Genomic DNA, 22,021 nt, shown 5'->3' with positions numbered 1-22,021 from the left:
TCTCGCGAATCGAAGGAAACCACCCACCCCCCCCCCCCCCTACGAAACACGAATCAAGATCGGGGAAAGTAAATGTTACATCGGTGATGTAAATTCTCCGGGACCTACGACACTTTAACACGAATTGTTTCCCTCCCCCACCTCCCCCCTCCGGCATCACCAGAGTAGTAAACGTGTTGTTGTTGTGATTTTTTTTCTCTTTTTAGCGAGTGTAAGAGACGAATTAGGTGCAGTCACACCGACCACTGCTGGGAATTCGCGTGGCATCTCAGCTGTTGCTGGGAACGCGCGTGCGTGCGTGCGTGTGCGCGCGTGGTTTGCTGATAAGAGCCCACGGATCCCTGCGTAGTCCCAGTGACTGTGGAAGTAAAACTCCGCCGAGATGGGCAAACAGCCAGAGACGATGGTGTACAAGTTTGTAACCCTGTGTAGTGGTGGCCTTGTGTTATGGGGAGACAACTCGCGGAACACATTTGTCAATAAAACCGTGGCCTTGAAGGAAAGAAAAAAGTGCAGGTGATGATTTGGGCAACGGAGCTGCTTCATAGCACGCAGCACATTCATACACTGTGGGAAAGGGATCATTTGCGAAACGTCGGCATTTTAAAAAATGTGTATTTTAAGGCCACGGTGTTATTGAGAAATGCGTTGAGTTTTTTTTTTCTCTCACAATTATTAACTGTGCTTGTGCACCACTGCCACCACAGCAGCAGCAGCAGGAGCATCAACAAAAGCGTGTTTCATAGCAGCGTGGGGGCAACACGCAGTCAGTGTTAAACAAACTTTAAACAAACGTTCGAAGCTCAATGAAACGGGTGACGCTACCATTTGCTCGTGTCCACCTGCAGGAAAGGCTGCAATTCCCATCACCGTATTGCACTAATTTTTGCTACATTTCTTGACAGCAATCATTTAAAAGCGGGCTGAGCCTTCGGCGGGGGTTCGTCAGCCCCCTCCAGTGCCCCCCCCCCCCGCAACGCCCCCCACCCCCCCCCCCCGTCGGTACAGTCTGCTCCTCGGGTCCGGCGGCGGTGCCCTGGGTTCAGCTCCAGAATTCGTTTTTTTGCACGAGGGCTCAGGCTCGAGCGGTCGATTTGAGCCCTGACGGGAAAATCTGACGAGGCCGCGGAGACCCCGCGACCTCTCCACCCCCCCCCCCTCCCCAACGACCCAACGCGCTCGCCAAAATAATCGCCCGGGCCGGCGGAGGGTCACTTTGCGAGCGCCCGTCACCGCACACGCGCCGCGCGGGCGCCCATCCTCCACGTTCCTCGGCCGTAGTAGCCTCCTCGTCGCCATCCCCCACGACGTCTCCGGCCTTGCTCCAAATGCTGTAAAACTATTTAAACTATTACTTTGTTTTCTACCAGTTAAGGCCCACTGAGCTACGTGGAGAAGCGACCTGGCTATCACAAACGACGGCTCAACGAAGTGGCCTATCATGTGGACATTGACAGCATCCAAATGCTCGAAACACGTGTTTCTAAATGCGGGGGGAAAAAACCGGATGGACCGGGACAAAAATCCACACGACCACGGGGAGAGCGACGCGCAAATGGCAAATATACAGCGGCTGCCAGGGTCGAGTTTGAACCCACGACCTCCTGAAAACCGGGCGATGTAGTTAACAGCTCGCCACAGTGGCGAGATGACCGCCCCTCCTCCTTCGCTCTCGGCGCAGCGGGAGCGCTCGGGCAATTCCCGCCAGAAAAATTATTTGCCACGGCAGGGCAAGTGGGTGGCCGGGGGCCGCTGCGTGAAGGGTGCAATGGACGGGCGCGCGTGCGGCTGCATCGACTGCCCACCGCGGACAACACGTGCTGCTGCGCTCGTGGAGCCCCTGCAAGCCGCCACGCGACTCCAGCGCAGAATGCGCCAAATGCGCCGCGCACGTGCACACGCACGCGGGTCGATGGTGCAGAGGGTCGCCACCTGTCCCAGGGAATTGGCAGCTGCGCCCGGGCGGCAGGGATCGATTTGTGCCGAGATTTGGTGCAATTGTGTTGAACTTTGTTAAAGTATACGCTGCAAAGTTTTGCTGACTGAGAGGTGCATCCGGGTTTGGTCTGTGTAAAAGGTGGCAACCTTAATGAAGTGAGAACGCGCATGTGTGTGCGAGCTCAGGTGGAAAATCAACGCACGTGTGGCTGCTTGCCACCAAATCTCCTCCACTCTCTACAAGTTATTTTTTAAAATGAAACGGGATTGGCTTGCAAAATTACACCACAGAGCTTACAATTATTTCCCAGCTTTGGCTGATTGGGCTGTCGACTGACACACGAAGGACACAATGGTGCTCAATGGCAGGTTATGAATACAGGCTGAATCGATCAGGCCATTAATTGACCAAGTGGCCGAGTCTTTTCTTTGATTAAAACGAGCGCGGACTCTCAGGAAAAGGAGGCCGCACAGATATAACTGCACCCGTCTGCTCCGCTTCATCGCGTTGCCTGGCCGCGAACACCCAGGGGGCACAGGTGAGGGGGGGGGGGGCATCGCCGTCCCATCGTACCGGGGCCCAGCTCTTTTGCCAAATATATACTGTACTGTAATGTCATAACAACGGACTGAGTTGGCATCACGCTACGGTTAGAGAACGCAATGTAAACAGTGGCGGGACCAGCGCCTGACAGATGGTGCTGAGATGCGGGCATTTAGGAGGAAAGAAAGATGCTTGACAGCACAGAGATGAGAATGCGGAGATGTTGGGAATATCTGTCCTTCCCCCGCACCTCCGATTAGCACGGCTGGCTACGTACGGTGCGAATGAAGTTCAACGCACGTAGAGCCTTGGTCACTGAGGCTGTGAGAGGGAGGCGAGACTCAGATGGTTTTAAGCACGTGTTGAGAAGAGACAAAGAAGGTGCGAGGAGAAGAGCTAAGGAGATGCCACAGGTGCAGGGCAGCTGGGTCAGCCGCGGCGAGATGGGAGGGACGCGGTGGAGCGAGAGATGTGGACAGTGAATGTGACGACAGAAGGGGCCCCAGAGTCGAAGCAGATTGTAAAAGAGAATCTGAGCACAGCCGGCCCCCGTGTGATAATGGGACGTTCGCTTCAAAGGAGGAGATACGACTCCGCCACAGCAATAACGACAACTCCGATTGCATGCGAGCGGGGCGCACGCCGCACGTTCCAATCTCTCGCAACTCCGCGTCCCGGTTGATTGCTGCTCAGTGGCCTTTAAACGAAAAGAGATTTGCCACGGCTCGCACCTTCCCCCGACACGTCGATACGCAGCCGCGGAGCCACGGAAGTGCAGCGGCGTCGCAAAAAATTTAATTGTCGCCCAGCCATCGACCGAGCGGCGCTCCGCGGAATCTATCACAACACAGAGCGGCCGCCGCTACCGCTGCTGCCGCTGGGCGCTGCCACCGACTGCATCCCAGAGGGAGAGACCAGGTGCCTCCCCATGGCATGAGCAGCCATCCGACGATTAATCGTACGGATTGTTGCAAACGACCAAATACGCGGAGCGAACAATGTTTTGGCGATTTGACTCGGCGCGTACCGTCGGAGCAACGCGAGCGTCAGGCCGGCTGCTAGATGCGAGGGCCTACCCCCAGGACCGTACGTGCCTTGTGGGGATATTTGACCATACTTCGCCGCGCTGGTCAACATGGGACTGGTGACGGCGGGGAGCGTTGACGTGGGAGCGTAGAAGTACAACATTCAATGTTGGCGCTCTGCCCTCTGCTGCACACCGTGTAGCCCCGCAGCATCAGCCGCAGCCTACAACAGCAATCTGCTTCACGCACGACTGTCGCCCATCCAAGCACTGTCCAGGCCCAACCCTGCTTAGCCTCCCGGATCTGACGGCGCATTTCGGGTGTGATTTCGTCCACGGCACTCAATGCAATAAAGCTGCCAAAATGACTACGATCGTTAACGCTTTGGTGGCGTTCGCTCAAGGAACGGCACAGCGTGGGATCTGTGCGGGAGTGGGGAATCGCTGGGGGGGGTGGGGGCGCTCTTATTCTGGCGCTCCTCTTTAGCCCAACAGGTCCGCCCAGATAGCGTGGGCGCGAAAAACCCCCGAATTGTAAGAGGATCGCGCGCACACGTGCGCCCGGGCCGGTCTCTCCGTCCCCGTCCGGCGCGCCGTGCCGCACGGCGCGCCGGACTCTTCTCCTCCTCCACCGCCCGCCTCAACCCCCCTCCCCAGCTACCCCCACTGCCTTCCAACATCTCTGGGCGGGCGGGCGGGCGGCTCGGCCTTCCACACCCCCACCCCTCCCGCCGGCGCCGCTCCCCCGGTACCCGTGCCGCCTCCTCCCTCCTCCTCCTCCTGCTGCTGCTGTTGCCGCTTCCCTCGTGGCGAGGAGATTACGCCGTTGGCTTTGTTGACCACCTGCCGCTGTGGCCGTTGCCCCTAGATACCGGTGTAACCAGGTCGTGCCATTTGATATCCCCGCTGCGGCGTGCGCGCAGGTGAGACGTTTTATTACAAAGCAGTGGCAACAATGGCGAGCGGCGGTGCGGCCCCTGCACGTGCACACGGCGCCGTGGCGCGGAAGCCGCGCACAGCACGTGGCAAGCGCTTGCTCTCTGTACCTGTGTACAGACAGCAAGCGCTTGCTGTCTGTACCTGTGTACAGACAGCAAGCGCTTGCTGTCTGTACCTGTGTACAGACAGCAAGCGCTTGCTGTCTGTACCTGTGTACAGGGGCAAACGGAGGTTCGCTGCATTGCTCTCTGCTGCCCGCTACGGAGCGGCGGCGGCGGCGGCAGCAGCAGCAAGGGGGCAAGGCTCTTCTCAGTGCATGGTGACACTGTCGCTTCCCCACCCAAACTCTTCCCACCCGCCATCCGAGCGCTATCCAGGCTCACCCCCCCCCCACCTACCCCCCCCCCCGCTTAGCGTCGAGAGATCTGACGGGACCCTGGCACGCTCCGGATGATTTTGGTCAAAGGCGATTCTCAACAACCCGCCCCCCCCCCCCACCCCTGCTGTTCGCGGAGAAAAAAAAGAAAAAACTCAAATGAAGAGGCGGTTAGCCGGGGCGTCAACCGTCGCGCCTGACATTGAGAGGAACGCGGAGTTGGACCAGTGGCGGCCACCCACCCCCAACGGTATCACACGCGGCTTGTCAGCGCCATCTCTCCGGCACCACCCTCTCGGAGCTCAGGCCTCCGGGCAGACACTGAAGCCGGAGGAAATGATGAAAACCGAACGCCGGCTCCGTGATCCGCGCGGAACCTTTGCGCGGGGCTCCTCTTTGATGGTCTCAGCCCGAGTTGTTGATTATTGAATGAAAAGGCAAAAAAAATATCAATCCACCCCTCCCTCCTCCCCATCACGTGCGGCTACTGGAAGGACAAATTGGGTGACAGTTGGCGAGTGGAGATGCATTTGTCATTCCAGCCGTGGGCGCTTGCCGACCCGGCAGCTTAAGGGACATAACGAGAACCATGGGAGAGGCGCGGCACCCTGGCCGTCCGCGAGCGGCACGCCGGAGCGGCGCGATCTCCACGGGCCGACTCGACGGCCAGGTCTCGCCGATCCGGGGGGGGGGGGGGGTGGTAATGGGGCTGGTGGGGGTGAAGGGGTGGCCCGGACGAAGCTGAACACGCGGAGGGAATACGGAAAGAAAATACAGATGAAGACGCAGAATTCGATGTGGTCTGGGTTTTTATTTCTGCTTTAAAGTGGCCGGGTTTCCTTGCCGACGTGCTCGGGGTGACGCGGGCACAGAGGGCCGTGTTTCTTGCCATGGCTCGGCTGTGCTCTGGCTCGGCCCCCCAGTACAGGTAGACCATACTTCACCACGCTGCTCAGCGCGGGTTGGTGAAGGGACCCGGGGACCAGTTCAGATGTCACTCGCCACCAATGTTAACAGCCATGGCTGTGAATTGAACCCAGGTTGCTGAGTTCGTAAGCGTAGTGCCCAAATCACCGTGCCATCGCACCACCCTGTACTTTCCATTGTTTGAGGCCCGGTAGACAGTAATGGAGCCCGTTTCTCCCGGAAGCTCCCCCTAAAAATATGTTCACATCGCTGGAATTAAAACAATTGCACGAGGTGTCAGGTAGGACACCGTCGATAGGTTACTCATTTGCTCCTGCTCGTGTGTGGCCACACTTCACCACGCTAGTCGGTGTGGGTTGGTGCACACGGTGGAGCATTGTGCAGCCAGTACCGGCTCAGAAAACGCTCACGGGGGTTCGTGGCACGGTGCGCGCTGCCCGCTGCGCCACCGCTCCGCTGCGCTGTCTGGCCGGACGCGAGGAGAAATTGAATCTGCCATGACTAATCGCCAGTGGGCACAACCCGCAAGTGCGGGCGCGGATGAAGTCACCCCGTCTGCGTCCTCAAAAATTCGCACAATGGGCGCGATGAGCGCGGGGCAATTAAAGCGGCGGGCGCGGTTTTTTTGTTTTGTTCGCGCCTCCTCCAAAGGGCAGAGTCGCCCACCCCCCCCCCCCCCCCGCGCCCCCCCTCCTCGCGGTCGAAACACCGACCGCGTCAAATCTGCACGACGCAAAAACGAAAAAAACCTTTCGGTCGTATCCCCCCCCACCCCCACCTCCACCTCGTCCCAGGAGTCCCACCGCCACACCTGTCGGTGACCCGCGAGCAGCAAAACCTTTCTCTAGCGACGACGGCGGCGGTGGCGCAACGCCGTGGGGGGGGGGTCGCTTCGTTACCCCCCACGGCGGCCCCCCGCGAGCCGCCGGATGTCATCGTCGTCACCGCCGGCGGGGATGGGAGCGAGGGCGCGCTTGCCAAGTTTGCAATCGAGCGGAGGTTTTTCTTTCGGTCACGACCGACAAAACCGTGGCGTCGTGCTAGCGCGCAGGGAGAAACTAACGCCCGTGGAGCGCCGGCTTCAGACATTTTAGCGTTTCCTTTAAAGGTTGCCCCATTAAGGCATTTGCCGACAAAAAAGATTGATTTCCGAAGGGAAGGGACAAAGAGAGCAAGCGAAAAAAAAATATAAAGTAAAGCCCTGTAACCGTATAAGTGGGAGAAGGTAGCTCTTTTTCAGAAGCGACCACAAACGATTGCTCGACAACGCAGTGGCTTATCGCGTAGGCAATTTAAAGCAACGTTTCTCAATGTGGAGGGAAAAACCGGAGGACTCGGAGAGAAATCCACGCGGCCACAGGAAGCAAGAGAGAGAGAGCGAGAGAGCGAACATGCAATCTCCAAATACACAGCAGGCGTCATGCTCGGGATCGAACCCACAACAATAAACAACAACGACGACAACAACAACAACAACGACGACGACAACAACAACGGCGACCGCTCCGTGCCGAGTCTCATCGAGCGGCGCTGGGCGTGTGCAGCGCACGGCCAAGTAAAGCGGTGAGGGTGGCCGCCCTCATTGCCTTGTTTCCCTGGGATGCCGTTGTTGTTTATCACCACCCCCCCCACCCACCAACCCCCACCCACCGCCCCACCCACGCGCCACCGCCGTTTGTTCCACGGCGCCGCCGTTGTTTTGGCCCTCAGCTGCACTCCTCCACCTGGCCCCTACCCCAGATGTGTGGTGCCTCGCCCCCCACCCACCACCCCAACCTGCCATCGGGGGCCCCGAAGCGTGAATTATAAAAGCCCGGTGAGATGTAGATGTGGCGAGATTAGAGGAATGTAAACACACGTGTAGATGTTGAGCGAGATGACATGAGATGCGGGCTAGATAGAGATGTGAGAGATTAATTGGCTTTTTATGTTAATTATCTCGTTATGTTTGATTAGGATTTGAAGTTGGGACTGGCGTTTTGATGCGCCCGTTTTGTTTAATGAATCTGGAGCCCCCCCCCTACCCCCGCGCTGCTTGGGTAACCCTTATCTGTCGCTCGGTTGGTCTACGCCCGGCTCCCCCGCCGACGCTAAACCCGGGCTGCCCCCATATTGATGATGACTTGGGCCCTTCGTTGCGTTTCATGGCAGCACAGTGGCAGTGGGGGTGGCGGTTGGGGTGGCGGTGGCGGTGGTGGTCGAGGTGGGGGTCGAGGTGGGGGTTGTGGGGGGGTGAGAAGCCACGATACAGCTTCCTAGGGGGGGGGGGCACTTCATAGATCCTGTCCGTCCAGGAGCAGGACTTGAAAAACCGTGCCCCGCCCCCAGCCCCACCCTTCCCCCACCCATCACCCCCCCCACCTCCCCCACCTCGAGGGGCCAACCTTCCGCCAGTGCCGGCTCTTTGAAGACGCATTGATATGCACGGTGGGGGCGAGCGATTTAAATGTAGGCCGTGCAGCTGGCTCAACGGGCCTCACGATTATTATTCGCCATTTATTATTTATTTACCTACTCACTGGTGAGGCTCGTTTAAAGGATTTGTTTCGATGAGCGCAGCGCCCGTCGTTTGTATATTCACTTGCGTGTAAATCTTGATATTCTTTCCTGTATTGACGTTTATTAATTTTGAATCGCGTGAAAAAAATATATACGAACGTGTCATCGTCTCCTGAAATGTTCACATTCCGGCGGATGAGATTGTGCCTGCCGCTGCGATTCCGCTCACAAGTCCCCAGGCCTCGCAATCCCACGCTTCGCTTTCCGCTCGCAATCCCAAGGTTCACTTCCCAGCGGGCTTGCCCGACCCACCGCCACCGACTCAACGCTTCCGCGCCTCGCGCCGTGCCCGTGTGCCCAGCGGCTGACCGGCTTACAGAGCAGGGAATCGATTTGCAGATTGCACATGGCGATGGGGTAAATGGTGAACAACCCCTCGGCTCTTCCCGCCTCTCTGCTGCCAGCATGAGAAATGAGTCCGCGGGCAGTGTCGGACGGGGCAGACTGGGGCCTGCTGGGCCAGCACGTGGCAGAACTGCCCATTGCTGAAGATTAATTTTCTCTCCGTCCTGCCGATTATTTTACAACCGTTGCGACCGCTGTTGCTCGATGAGACGGAGACGTTTCCATTCGCAGCTCTTGCAGATTTGCGGCAGCGCACCGCCCCGTGTCCCACTGCATGGCCCCCAGAAGGTGGCGTCAGGGGGTCATGTCAAGAGCCCTCTTGAGCCGCACGAGAGGAAAATATTTCCTACGTTCGGCAAAGATTGTTCGTCGCTTGTTAACGAAATCAAACTGGTTTAACTCTCAACGCTGGAACCTAGTGTGTGACCTAGATGGGCCAAGCTGGGTATGACACTGCTTTACAGTGATGTTAATTGTAATATAAACTTTTTACTGCACAATTATATTGTCGAGGCCAGTGGCTCCCAACCTACGGATATTCTGTCCTTCATGGCGGGACACGAAAGTAGTTTGAGGGTCGAGAGTGCCTACGTAGTGAAGTATATTGAGTCACTGTGGTGTTAGCACTAGCCACTGTGAGAAGACTGTAACTGTGCGTCTTAGGGCCTCTCTCTGTCACCAGAGTATGTATGGCATACGGGACAGGCTGGGTGAACCCGAGAGGGCACGTGACCAGGAGAGGATAAGGATGGGGGCTGGACGGGGACCGAGGGGACATGTAATGTGAGGTCCCAGAACCTTCTGGGAAGATCTCGAAGGGGGCGTGGCCAAGGGCGGAGCACAGCCACGCTCAGGGGATAAGAAGGGGGTCTTGTGAACCGAACGGGGCTGTTCTCTGGAATCAACCCTCGATGCTACGTCTCTTCAATCTTCCGTCTCTGCTTGGCATCGTGGGTCAGTCAGGCCGTTACTGACTGACCCGGTTATGTAGTTACCCCGCTAAAGTACCCTATTAGGCTCTAGAGTGTATGTTTACGTGGTTAGCCCCGTTGGGCTGTGTAATAAACGTATTGCCTCCAAGTTAGAAGTGTCTGCCTCCGTGGAACACACTACACACACAAACGTTTGGCAGGCATCCACACACGGGTTGACGCCAAACACTGATCAGACTGGGCCCGAATTCATCGGCTTTTTTTCATCTTCCCGTGGGGCCGATATAAAGCAACCGATCAGATGTTAAAATTAAGGTTGATTAGCTACTGAATTGCGACATCCTGAGGCCTTGTGGAGCGCTGGCACGCCTCCTCCTCCTCCTCCTCCTCCTCCTCCCAACCGTGCACGGGGCAGCGCACCGACCACGCTCAGAACGTGGCCATGGGCAATGCGAAACAAAATCCTGGGCCGTATGCACCGGCGGCAGTGACAGGGGTACGTTGAACCACCAGCGGGCACTCGCTGTAAAGGGGAAAGCAAACGAGCGGAGAGGGCAGCGGAGGAATCGCGAGTCGGCGCGCTCACCAGCTCGAGGCCGTTCTTGCGTAGACGGCGGCACGACTTGAGGTAGGTGCGGATGCGCTTGCGGGCTCGCTCCTGAAACTCGGGGAACTGGCGGTGGCACGACTCAAGGATGGCCTGCACCTTCTCCTTGGGCTGCTTGGAGATGGGCACCATGCGGTCCAGGTTCTCGTCCACAAAGAGACGGACGAACATCTGTGGCGGTGGCAAGCAGAGCAACCCCGCAACGCTTAGCCTCGCGCCAGGAAAATCCACGCGACCACAGGGAGGGAGAGACACGCAAACTCAAATATACAGCAGGCGTGGGGGGTTCGGGATCGAACACACGACGTCCTCCTAGCCACTGCAGCGCCCACAATATAGCGGGACCCTCCTCAAAAAGAGCCTTGAGACTCAGATGCTCTCCTGGCTAAGGACTATCATTGTCATTATGATTTGACAGCTGAAGGAGGGAACGCGCCCAAGGGGACATCCACTGTGGAGATGGAATCAGCTCCGACGCAGGCCGCTCGGATTTTTTTTGGCATCGCAGGACCGTGAGAGATGAGGGCAAAGCAGGGGGGAGCCTTCATCCAGCAGTGGATTGACCCTGGGCCGACGAGGACGACGATTATTTGTTTTGCTGATCTCTGCGGACGGTGCAAAGTGGGGCGCCCTCCACGAGGTTCATCGTCGCTGGGTGCGGCGACGGCGCCGTCCTCCCGCACGTCCTCCCGCACGCCCTCCCGCACGCCCTCCCGCACGCCCTCCCGCACGCCCGCCGACGCGGCTCCCAGCCCGACATCTTGTGCTAATTACGTTAATTGGACCGTACCCCAATTAAGCGGCGCGCGTGCAGATACGAGGACCGGCACGCACGCGGCAGACAGGGTCGCTCGGTGCGGGCTTCCGGCGGAGCGGTGGCGGATCGGGGGGGTGGGGGGGGGGGGACATGGGGGGCCATCTCCCCCCCTTGAGACCCCCAAGAATTGGTATTTTATTGATATTTACCAGAGGAGATACAATTAAGGCTTTATTTTTCTATTAATATTGGGCCCGATTGAACAAGCTTGAAATAGTTTAACACGTAGGCTTTCGCGACCAATATCATCCATAAGAGGTTTTTTTTTTAGTACGTTGACTCATTAATCCCCCCCCACCCCGCCCCACTTGCGCAAGAGCGCAGAAGCGTGGTCACCACATCTACGCCTCTATATAAGGAACGAAACAATTAAGACTTCTACACAAATCTGGCTGTCGCCTGATGAAGCTGGTTGTAATTACCTGCGAAACGTCGTACTCAGATTGTAAATGTTGTGGCTTGGCTCTCCAACACACCGGTGTGCTGTACTAGTATACTACACTATACACTACATTATACACTATACACTACACTATACACTAGTGCTGTACTAGTGACGAACTGGCCACGTTCTGTTTACGTGACAACCCTCACTAGATGGCTGTGTCGGGTGGTGGCGGGTTTTAACGACACATTTATACATTTTACGCGATCTAACCCAAAAAAAAATGTAAAACCTCTATCAAGCTTGAAATATCCAGACCCCCCGCCCCCCGCACCCTCGCGGGAAGTTTTGAGACGCGTCTCTGCTGTGCCACGGCGGGAGGATTCAGGCGATGTTTGAGAAAACGACTGAAGGCGGCCCAGCGGGACGGGCCGACTGCCGCGCCGCAAGTGCCACGGGGGTGGACGGCACCAACACCGGAGCGGCGGCTAAACATCAACGTAATCGTCGCGATCCATGGGGGGCGGAGAGGCCCTAAGGTGTCCACTGCACATTTCGTCATTTATTTCCGCTTTCCTCTGCCTTGTGCCAATTTGCTCAAACAGTGGCCACATCTTTCTGGCACCGAGCTCTTCTGATGTCGTCGTCAAGACGTCCTCTGTGAGCAGGGGTGGAGCCAGGATTTTTACTTTGGGGGGGGGGGCTGACGTCAATATCCTGAGATATTCAGTGTGTTTATGTTTTACAATGGGCGCCACAAATGTATAAAACACATTTTATTGGATTTGAACGCGGAGTTTATTAATAGGTCGGAGCCGCTGATGTGGCCGATAAGTTCGATAAGTTCGAAAGGCTGCCGCTCAAGCAGCCTGCAGGGCAGCACACAAGGTGGCAGCCTGCAGGGCAGCACACAAGGTGGCAGCCTGCAGGGCAGCCCAAGGTGGCAGCCTGCAGGGCAGCACGAGGTAGCAGCCTGCAGGGCAGCACACAAGGTGGCAGCCTGCAGGGCAGCACAAGGTGGCAGCCTGCAGGGCAGCAAACAAGGTGGCAGCCTGCAGGGCAGCAGCACAAGGTGGCAGCCTGCAGGGCAGCAGCACAAGGTGGCAGCCTGCAGGGCAGCACACAAGGTGGTAGCCTGCAGGGCAGCACACAAGGTGGTAGCCTGCAGGGCAGCACACAAGGTGGCAGCCTGCAGGGCAGCACACAAGGTGGCACCCTGCAGGGCAGCACGGAGTGGCAGCCTGCAGGGCAGCACACAAGGTGGCAGCCTGCAGGGCAGCACAAGGTGGCAGCCTGCAGGGCAGCACAAGGTGGCAGCCTGCAGGGCAGCACACAAGGTGGCAGCCTGCAGGGCAGCACAAGGTGGCAGCCTGCAGGGCAGCACAAGGTGGCAGCCTGCAGGGCAGCACAAGGTGGCAGCCTGCAGGGCAGCACGAGGTGGCAGCCTGCAGGGCAGCACACAAGGTGGTAGCCTGCAGGGCAGCACGAGGTGGTAGCCTGCAGGGCAGCACAAGGTGGAAGCCTGCAGGGCAGCACAAGGTGGCAGTCTGCAGGGCAGCACGGAGTGGCAGCCTGCAGGGCAGCACACAAGGTGGCAGCCTGCAGGGCAGCACGAGGTGGTAGCCTGCAGGGCAGCACAAGGTGGCAGCCTGCAGGGCAGCACAAGGTGGCAGTCTGCAGGGCAGCACGGAGTGGCAGCCTGCAGGGCAGCACACAAGGTGGCAGCCTGCAGGGCAGCACACAAGGTGACAGCCTGCAGCATTTTGCAGCAGCCGGATATCCGGTTATCCCGATTACCGACTTTCCCAAAATTTCAGGGGGGGCTAAGCCCCCCTTCCAGCCCCCCCTGTGGCTCCACCCCTGTCTATGAGGTCTTCCTCTCTTTCCGGTTCCTTCCATTTTTCCCGAAGAATAACACCCTTTTGCATTTTCCTGGCACTGGGTGCTAAACAAAGCCCCGACTAAACAGCGGTTACGGGACGCTGCTACGCACACGCACGCACGGCGTTAATTAGCCTCTAGCATTGTCCAGTACGCAAGTTGGAGACATCGTAGCGACTGCTAAGAACGTTACGTGGGCTTGGGGCTGGGCACGGCGCTGGAAGAGACGATGGCCGAAGATCGCGAGAATAGCAAAGGAGACTCAGCCAGGAGGGAACGCGCCACGGATAAAAACGAAAACAATAACAATAGAACGTCCACTGTGGAGATGGGGCAATGAAAGTGTCTTGCATGCAGAAGTTAGAGTCGTGAGACAGATCCTTGCTTGGCGAAACTGAGAGATGGTGAAGTTTTTTCGCACCGTACGTAGCCAACCGCGCTAATCGGAGGTGCTGGGGAAGGACAACAAACTAAGCACAAACAGCAGTTGTAAAGAAATTACTTTTCAATCTAGGGTGATTTAATATCGGAAGGAAGAGCGTTCCAGACGGCCACAGAAGTGCATCTTAAAGCGCCACGCGATGCGGCGACCAAGGAGGCCCCCACCCAGCAGTGGGTAAAACATGATGACGATGGTGTCATGTACACAACTTGCAGTGGTGTCCTCCGGCGAGTGTGTGAATCCACGGGCAGCGCTGAGTGACTGCGCATTCATCTGCTACCGTGAAGGCGTTTCCATACGTGGCTCCATAATCTTTAATTCGCTGGGGAGTGTGCGCAATGAAACTGTGAACGCGTGGCTTTTAAAGCGCGTGCAACTTCCCCCGTTTAACCACAGCAAAGCCAAGGTCCTTGCTTTCACGCGGGGTAATAAATCTCTCTGCGTTCTCGGCCGGTGAATGGACGGTGAATTGAACGCGTTAATGAAGCCGCGCAAGGAAATCAACGCCCGCTTTACCAAGAAATTAATGGCACTAAAAGCGTGGCTCTAATCACGGAACGAAATGAAACATTCCCAAAGCTGAATTAATTGTGAGAAAAAAGCGTAAAATAAATTTAAGAAAAAAATAAACGTTGAAAATAAATAATTATCCCGGGTCGCGTCCGGTGTGGCGTGCGGCCAAGGCTAAGAAAAGACCACAGGTAGCTGCAGATAACACTTTATTTAAATTAAGCTCCCCGTTTAACGAGAGGAGAGAGCGGAGGCGGCGACAGTGGAAGAGGGGAGCGGGCGAGCGAGGGGCAGATTACCGCACGGCTCCCCTGATGCGTGCGGAGCAGCGACACAATTAAGCCACGTTCGATGGGCGCGCGGAGAGATGGCACGGCGGCGGCGGCGGAGGCCACGCGGCTCATTTCCATCCCAATAATTTGCCAGCCTTCCTCACTGATAAGGGTGATAGACGGCTGGTGTAAAAAAAAAAAAAACATTTTTCCTTTGTGCCTCTAAAACCACCACCACCACCTCCCCGCCCCTCCTTGCCACCTCACCCCCTCCACCCCCCGCCCCTCCATCTCCTCTCCCCCCTCAATCCCCACGCTGTCGTCTCCTCGCTCGTCCGCAGCAGCAACTCCCCCCACCCTCCCCGGCCGCCCCCGGCCCAGCCACCCGCTCTCCTCCCCCTCCACCCCCATCTCTCCCCCCCCCCCCTCTCTCTCGCCACCCATCCCGCGACGATGCAGCTCCTTTCTAATTTCCGCCGCGCGGCTCCCGGGGGCTGCAGCCGATGCTGTCGCCCGCGCCGCGAATCGCCGCCGCCGCCGCTCGGAGCTCGCTCCGAGAGAGTGGGAAAGTGAAAATTTCCGCCCGGCCGTTTTGTGCTAAAGTGTTTGTGGAGGCGTCCTGCGGCGTAGCTGGCGTGCGACGCGCACGCCAGCTACGCCGGGACGCTCGGGTGTCCGTCCTGACGGCACGCGAGCGTGGCGCGCCACAAGCGAGCGTCCGTAAGCGCCGCGCCGCAGTCGATAGGGGCCATTGGGAATCCATGATTGTTGTTGTGGCTTCATCTTCAAGCTACGTTATTATTATTATTATTTTTTGTGTGTGTCAAGGCGAGCGATGGAATAAACAGCACGGGGGGGGAAAGGAAGGCATCTGAAATCAAAGAACGAGGATTGGAAAGGAAGGGAAACGGGGGTGGCGTCGTGTTCAGTGAGCACACGCATCATTGGGGTTTGACGAAAAAGAGGAGTGACGAGGTGGGATTGCAATGACGCTGGGTTAGGAATGCGTGGCACGTTAAGGGACGTGGGAGGTAACGTTCATCCTCCTCTGCTGCACCACCCCCCCCGCCCTGCCCCCATAGTCTGGAACTTCCATCCCCCAGCCATCCGTGCCGCCGACAGCCTGCTGCTAGCGCCGTAACGGTCACCCCGTTGGGGGATCTCGGTGGGGAAGGGGCGGGTGGGGAAGGGGCGGGCGACTCACGTTGAAGGCCTTGAGCCTCTCGGGGTCGGCGCCCTCGACGTCGCCCATCCTCTCCGCGTCCTCGTCGTGCTCGTCGTCGTCATCGTCCCCGCCGCGCACGGGCGACGCGTCGTCCGCCACCGCGGCCACCGCGGCCACCGCCTCCCGGCGACGCAGCTCGTATCCGGCCGCCACCACCGCCACAGCAGCCGCGGCCGCCACTACGCCCCTGTGCGGGGACTGAGGGAGGAACGCGGGCATGGGGGCGGCACGTCATCATCGTCATCATCAATCATCGCCAGTCACGATCGATGCACTATGGGACGGAGGCCTCTCCAAGCCGTGGAGCTTCGCCCAAGGTCCCGGCGATGCAAGGACCCGGCCTTGAGGTCCACCTGTCCCCGACCGTGCGCTGGGTCGTCGCGGGCAGGGCTGGTACGCTACTGGGGGGCCATGTCGGGAAACGCCGGTGATGGATGGGGTGGGGGGGGCAAAGACAAAGATATTCCAGCCTTTAACGGAGTGTATGGAGCAAGCGCCATTAGCGAGCACCTATGAAGGCTGGCACGTCTCCCACGTGGCGATATTTACGCACTGCACAAGGTACTCATTTGAGGCTGAGTCGACCTGGGGGAGGCCCAAGAACGGTTCGGATGATCGTCACTGGTCGTGGCCGTGAGCGTAGTGCTGATCGCTGCACCACCGTTCCCCACAAGATGGGGGAAACGCGTGCACACGGTCGCACCCGTGGTAGAACGGACACGGCGTCCCGCGACTGACGACGAAGCTCAGGACGACGACGACGGCGGCATTATCTTTAGTTGAATTCCACCACACTCAGCTGAGCAGCAAACAGGTGGTACGGCAGAAATCATTCGCCAGGACGGAGAGGGAACTGGGGAGCCTGGAGGCTAAAAATAAACTTATTGACCCATTTTACGGAGAAGTGAAATGGTGTCCCGACCGCGACCTGCACAGGGGAGGCTGTTGGGGGCCCTCGCGAAATAAAATCAAAACGGCGATAGGGGCGCGTCGCGTGTTCACACGCGTGGCTGGGAACACAGGGGCTCGGCTTGCTCCCCGGGCCACACTGCCTCTCACACGCCCGACGCTGTCATTAGCGGACAACGTTCACGTGCATTAATGAGAATATAAAACATTATTTGCAACCATTTGTCAATCCACCGCTTGCAACGTATGCCTCCTCCCCGTGCCGTGTCTGTTACGGGGGGGGGGGGGCGGGGTTGCTTTAGGGGCCATCCATTTAGTCATTTAGTAGGTACGCAAAAATCTGTCAAAACTTGACCCCCCCCCCTCCCCGAATCCTATGGAACGGGCGATATTTAATCTACGTAGAAACAATCAAGGATTAATAATATTCACGTGTTTACTTCCTATGCGTACGTACATAGTAAGTAGACCCCCCCCCCATACGCAAGCGTACGCATTTGGGTGAACCCCCCCCCCCCTCCATGCGTATGTGTAGTGATGGTAGCATCACTACTGTGTACACACGCACACGTGTGACGTCACTATGCGGGGGAGCGTCACGACCACGCGGGTCTACACACACACACATGACGTCATCCCGGCTGGAGGCGGGAATGACGTCAGGGCCGGTTCTGGACTCGGGAGGCCACGAGGGTGGTGTGAGGTCGTGGCACTCTCTGTGACCTCGGCTGGACACATGACTGGACCCCAGTGGGGGCCGGGGGCCTAGGGGGCACCTCGGGGGGCACGTGGACAGCAGGGGGGCTTCGAGAGGGTTCTCGAAGGGAGGAGTGGCCGGGGCGGGGCCCGGTCACGCCGAGGCCCATATAAGCAGCCCCCTCACGAGGTTCGAGGCTGCAGCCCGTATCAAGAATGAAGATGCATCGTGAAGACGCCAAGAAGAGATCCGTGTGTAGGTCCCAGCCGGAGGACTCTAGGATAGCGATAGACGTGTAAGTCCCGCCAAGACAGGAGGCTGTACCTCCCTAGAGTATCTGAGAAGTGTGTGTTAGCTAGAGTAAGTCGCGTGATGTAAGAGTTAACTGTTGTGTTCATTAATAAATAAGTGTTGCCTCCCAAGAAGTTGTGTGTGCACCTGATTCGAATCCACTACATATGTACTAAATGGATGGCCCCTTATACCGTACTTCACCACCCTGGTCAGTCAGCGCGGGGTGGTGAAAGGTTGGCCCGGCAACGATCGCTTTGGACGTCGCTCGCCACTGCCACAGATCCCCAGTGGTTGCTTGGTGAGCCAGGGGCGAGGTGGCGGTGCCGAGATAACCGCTCACGTCGAGGACCCTCGCAATGTCGACGACTCCGCCGGGGGTGCTGACCGCGCGCGCAGTTCGTGAATTTCATCGGAAATTTCAACGGACTCTCGAAAAGAGCTTCTCGGCAGGATTACTTAACCCCGACCTCTTTAATTGTCACAAATTGGGGATGACGATTTAAGCGTGGCCACCATTGTTGTGATGAATGTACAGCGATGCCTCTAAGTGGCTGCAGGGGTGAGTGAACCAACTGCACAAGACGTGTAAGTGTGCAAGTTGAAATAATAAATTATCATCTGCAACATTCCATTCGTGTGTCCATTTTCATTCTACCCAGTGCATTATTTCATGCCTCTTGCTTGTAAAGTAAAATTGCGCGCCACAGTGCTCTCTCACACAGGGCTATGAAACCGGCGACCTGAATTCCATTCCCGACCACGGCCAACATCACTGGTGAGTGATCCAAACCAGTTGTGGGCCCCATTTCACCATCCCAGTGCTGACCAGCATGATGAAGTACGGTCAAGCAATCCCCACAACTGCCACGGCACCAGGGAGACCTTCATCCAGCACGCGCGGCTCTCCCCAAATCCATCCGCGAATAAATTCGGCTCGTCGCGCCGTGGCTGGGAAGTGAAACTGGAGGTCCCGTTCTCCCGAATCAATCGCGCAATTCCCGTGGATGCGTCGCCGCGGCCTCATCGACCGCGGCGGCACCCCCATCCCTCTCAGTCAGGCGGCGCGCGCGAGCGATTCCGCGGAGGGGCTTTGTCACCGTCGCCCGGTGCTGCCACGGGACCGATAAATGGGTCAGAGGCGCCGGCGTGGCGCGATGTCACCACCCCACCCCACCGCGTTCGCAAAAAACCGCGCCCCCAAATACCACGGCCGACAGGAGGAGCACGAAATCAAAGCGCCTTACTCGGCTGGAAACGTTGACAGCACAGCCGGCCAATCGCGGATTCCTCCCCACGGCCGCGTGCTGCGGCGGCGGACGCGTGGGTTTGTGGAACGGCTCGTGGCCTCTGCTGCTGCGCGCAGAATCTTAAGGCCTTAGAACACCGGCATGTTTTTTTTTGCATGCGGAAGCGTGTTTCCGCACTGCGCGGCTTTTTTGTCTTTTTTCGCGATGTGTCGTGAAGTGTCCGGTCGGAACTACCGCACAGCAATGCAACCCCACGTGACAAGAGAGCGGCCCGCAGAAGGAAATATTACAGATCTAGTTCTGAGATCACGTTCAGTGATTTTTCTTTATTTACGCGCGACACTTTCTCCCATGCTCTGCAAGAGAAAATAGTTCGTCGCGTAGCGGTCAACTCGATATTTTTTAAAAGTTAAAATCTTAATGCAATGTTAATGTGACGTCAGAGGATTCCCGAGCATGTGACTCCTGAGAAGCAATGACCAGCGGCAGCCAGCTGCATTGATTATAGGATGTGAATGAGGTCTCCTAAAGCCACGCGTCCTACAGCTTCCTGTAAACTGCCCGATGCGGTGCAAGAGGAAGACGCATTGTCAACCACGAATGAGGATGATAATTTGCATCCTCACATTTGAAGACGCTCAGGAATTCCGGGCTGGGTTTGTCCTTTCCTGAGGACACACCAGCGTAGCCCGCGACACAAAAAAACTCTACGCAGCAGTTCATTCTGTAAGACGATGCACATTTCTCAGCAATTGTTCGTCACCGCCAGTTTATAATTCACGCACCACACTATTGGATTTGCTGTGAACCTCACTTGGACTTCCGAAAAAATCGCAGCAGCCAGCGTAAGAGCCACGTGGAGCCGAACGTGTGCGGCTAAGCAAGACTCAGGCGTGTGTGGGCGAGCGTGTCACCGTGGGCGAGCGTGTCACCGTGAGAGTCGGTGCCTGTACAGGGATGGAACAATGGTCTTTGGCCATTTCCCAGGCGATTGTGTTGGTGTGGGGCCAGGCAGCGGAGAGAGGGCACCTCGTAGGCAGGTGGAGGCACGGAGCCCTGGCTCCATCTCCGTGGCGAGCGTTACGTCCAATTGGCTGCCGTCAACCTGGGGGGGGTGGGGGGCGCCCCACCGCAAATTGCTGCCGCGAGCAACGCTCTCAATGCACGTGGCCGACTTCAGATGCGGCACAGTGGGAGAGCGGTGGCGCTGTGAGCCCGGCCGCCCCCGAGTTCAATTCTCAGCCACGGCTGGCATCAATGACGCGTTGCATCCGAACCACTCCTAGCCCCAACCCTCCTCCCCAACTTGCGCTGACAGGCGTGGTGAAGTATGGTCTCAAACAACCTCCATTACCGGCACTCCGTGGGAAGGTCTGCATCCAATGGTGGGCTGTAAACGTGGGCACATCAGCTCCGTATATTCCTGCCCGGAGCATTGCGCCGTTGCCAAAAAAAACCTGCCCTTGGCAGACTCAAACATGCACGGTACACACACTCCTCCCTCCCTCTCTCTCTGTGTCTCTCTCATGTTCTCTCTTCCCCACCACCACCACCCAGCCCCGGCTCAGTGCCACATCACCCACCCCCTCATCCACCCTAACACCCACACTCCCCATCCCTCCGCACCCCATCCCTAACCCGTGCCTCCCCATCCACCCGGCCCCATTTACGCTGCCTCCACCACACCCCACCCCACCCTGCGCCACCCCCCGCGACGCTCGCCTGAGAAGCCGATGATTAAAAGCCGAGGCGAGGCGCTGACTGTGTCAGTGACCCCCACCCCCTGCCAGCCCGAACCGAATTACGGCCACACCTCAGCACGCCGAGCCGGCAACAGCAGCGGCGGCGACGGCGGCAGGCCTCGTGTTAATTTGATTAAAGCTCAGCCAAGCCGGCCTCATCTCCACGGCTGCACACGCTTCTATTCACGCACGCTCAGTATGTGTGCAGCAGCAGCAGCAAAAAAAAGACAATTGAAAAAAAATTAAGTTTGTTCAAGATTGTTGGGCTGAGAGGCCTTAGGAATCCATCTGTCCCAGCTCTCTACTTCAGCTCTGTAATCGAGCTGTGGGTCCAGTCTCCTGTTGACCCCGGCACCCTAGCAAGAGAATCACCTTTTTGAGGTCTCACCTTGAGAAATGAAGTAAAATTATGATGGTATAGGGGTGGAGTGGTGGCGCATTGGTTAGCGCACTGCGTCACCAGTGGCGAGTGACATCTGAACCGAGCCTGGAGCAGCCCCGGTCACTAACCCGCTCCTACTCAGCGTGGTGAAGTATGGTCAAACAACACCTGCTGACCAACGTGGCACGGGTAGGCCTTCATCCATTCGCGGATTAACAACGGGCAGTAATAAATATATACAGGTATTCGTTTTTTTTTTCATTTGTAGAATCCACGTGCAACTGGTGTACCACTCGCTCGTCTTCTTGCCAGGACCCCAATGTAAATATTCTAACAACTTCAAGGACTTTTCCTGGTTAAACGGCGCACTGCCGTATTTGTTATGCGCATTATAAACCACGGGGCCCGGCACCACAGGGACGCAATTCCAGTTAAGGTCGGCAGTGAACTCTGGCTCGGATTCTGTAATTACAGCTGACTGACACGAATGAGCGGGTGATTAATTAATTAGTACATCGGGAAAGAGGCGATGCTGAATGCACGAGTGGCTGTGGCTGCTGCTGCCGCTGCCGCTGCTGCCACTAACTACTGCCAGGCTATCACCAGACCTGTTCTGCTGGCAGGCCACGCAGATATCTTGGGTGGAAAACCCGAAACGGTGTTCACTGGATATCCCCACTCCGTAGCGGGAGTTCGCAAAGACGGCAACCAAAAAAACCCCGCAGCCACGGACGAGCCGCTAGCGCGTGGGGCTATGGTCGCTCAAACGCTATATATAAACATATATATACAATATCGCACAGACACACACGCGCACGTGTGTGTGTCTGTGTTTACAGCTGCAGGGAAAAGTGTTTGCAAGTGGTTGGGGACCTCATCAGAGATTCCCACTTGGGATTCAAAACCCCCGGCCCCCAATGCTTCCCACCGCCCCTACCCCCAAGCTCTCCACCACCGCCCACGGTCGTCACAGGGCCTTCTCCTACATCCTCCACCCGCTGGGCCCCAGGGGTTTATGAACAATGAA

The 22,021-nt window shown here is 57.5% G+C and overlaps 1 protein-coding gene across 2 annotated transcripts in view; it reads right to left on the bottom strand.

Annotated features, from left to right (window-relative positions):
- LOC116958305 (nucleolar protein 4-like) overlaps positions 1–22,021 on the bottom strand; it is a 372,491-nt gene that overhangs the window by 22,758 nt on the left and 327,712 nt on the right. For both annotated transcript variants that reach the window (XM_032980855.2, XM_076071964.1), the window contains exons 7-8: positions 15,703–15,921; positions 10,171–10,362 (exon numbers count right to left, since the gene is read on the bottom strand). In XM_032980855.2, coding sequence (XP_032836746.2) covers positions 10,171–10,362; positions 15,703–15,921 — 411 coding nt within the window. The remainder of the gene's footprint in view (positions 1–10,170; positions 10,363–15,702; positions 15,922–22,021) is intronic.

Source organism: Petromyzon marinus, chromosome 3 (assembly GCF_048934315.1).
Source record: "Petromyzon marinus isolate PM22_M1 ecotype Great Lakes invasive population chromosome 3, UKy_Petmar_22M1.pri1.0, whole genome shotgun sequence".
Lineage (NCBI taxonomy): Eukaryota > Metazoa > Chordata > Hyperoartia > Petromyzontiformes > Petromyzontidae > Petromyzon > Petromyzon marinus.
This window is presented reverse-complemented; position numbering and strand designations above follow the sequence as displayed.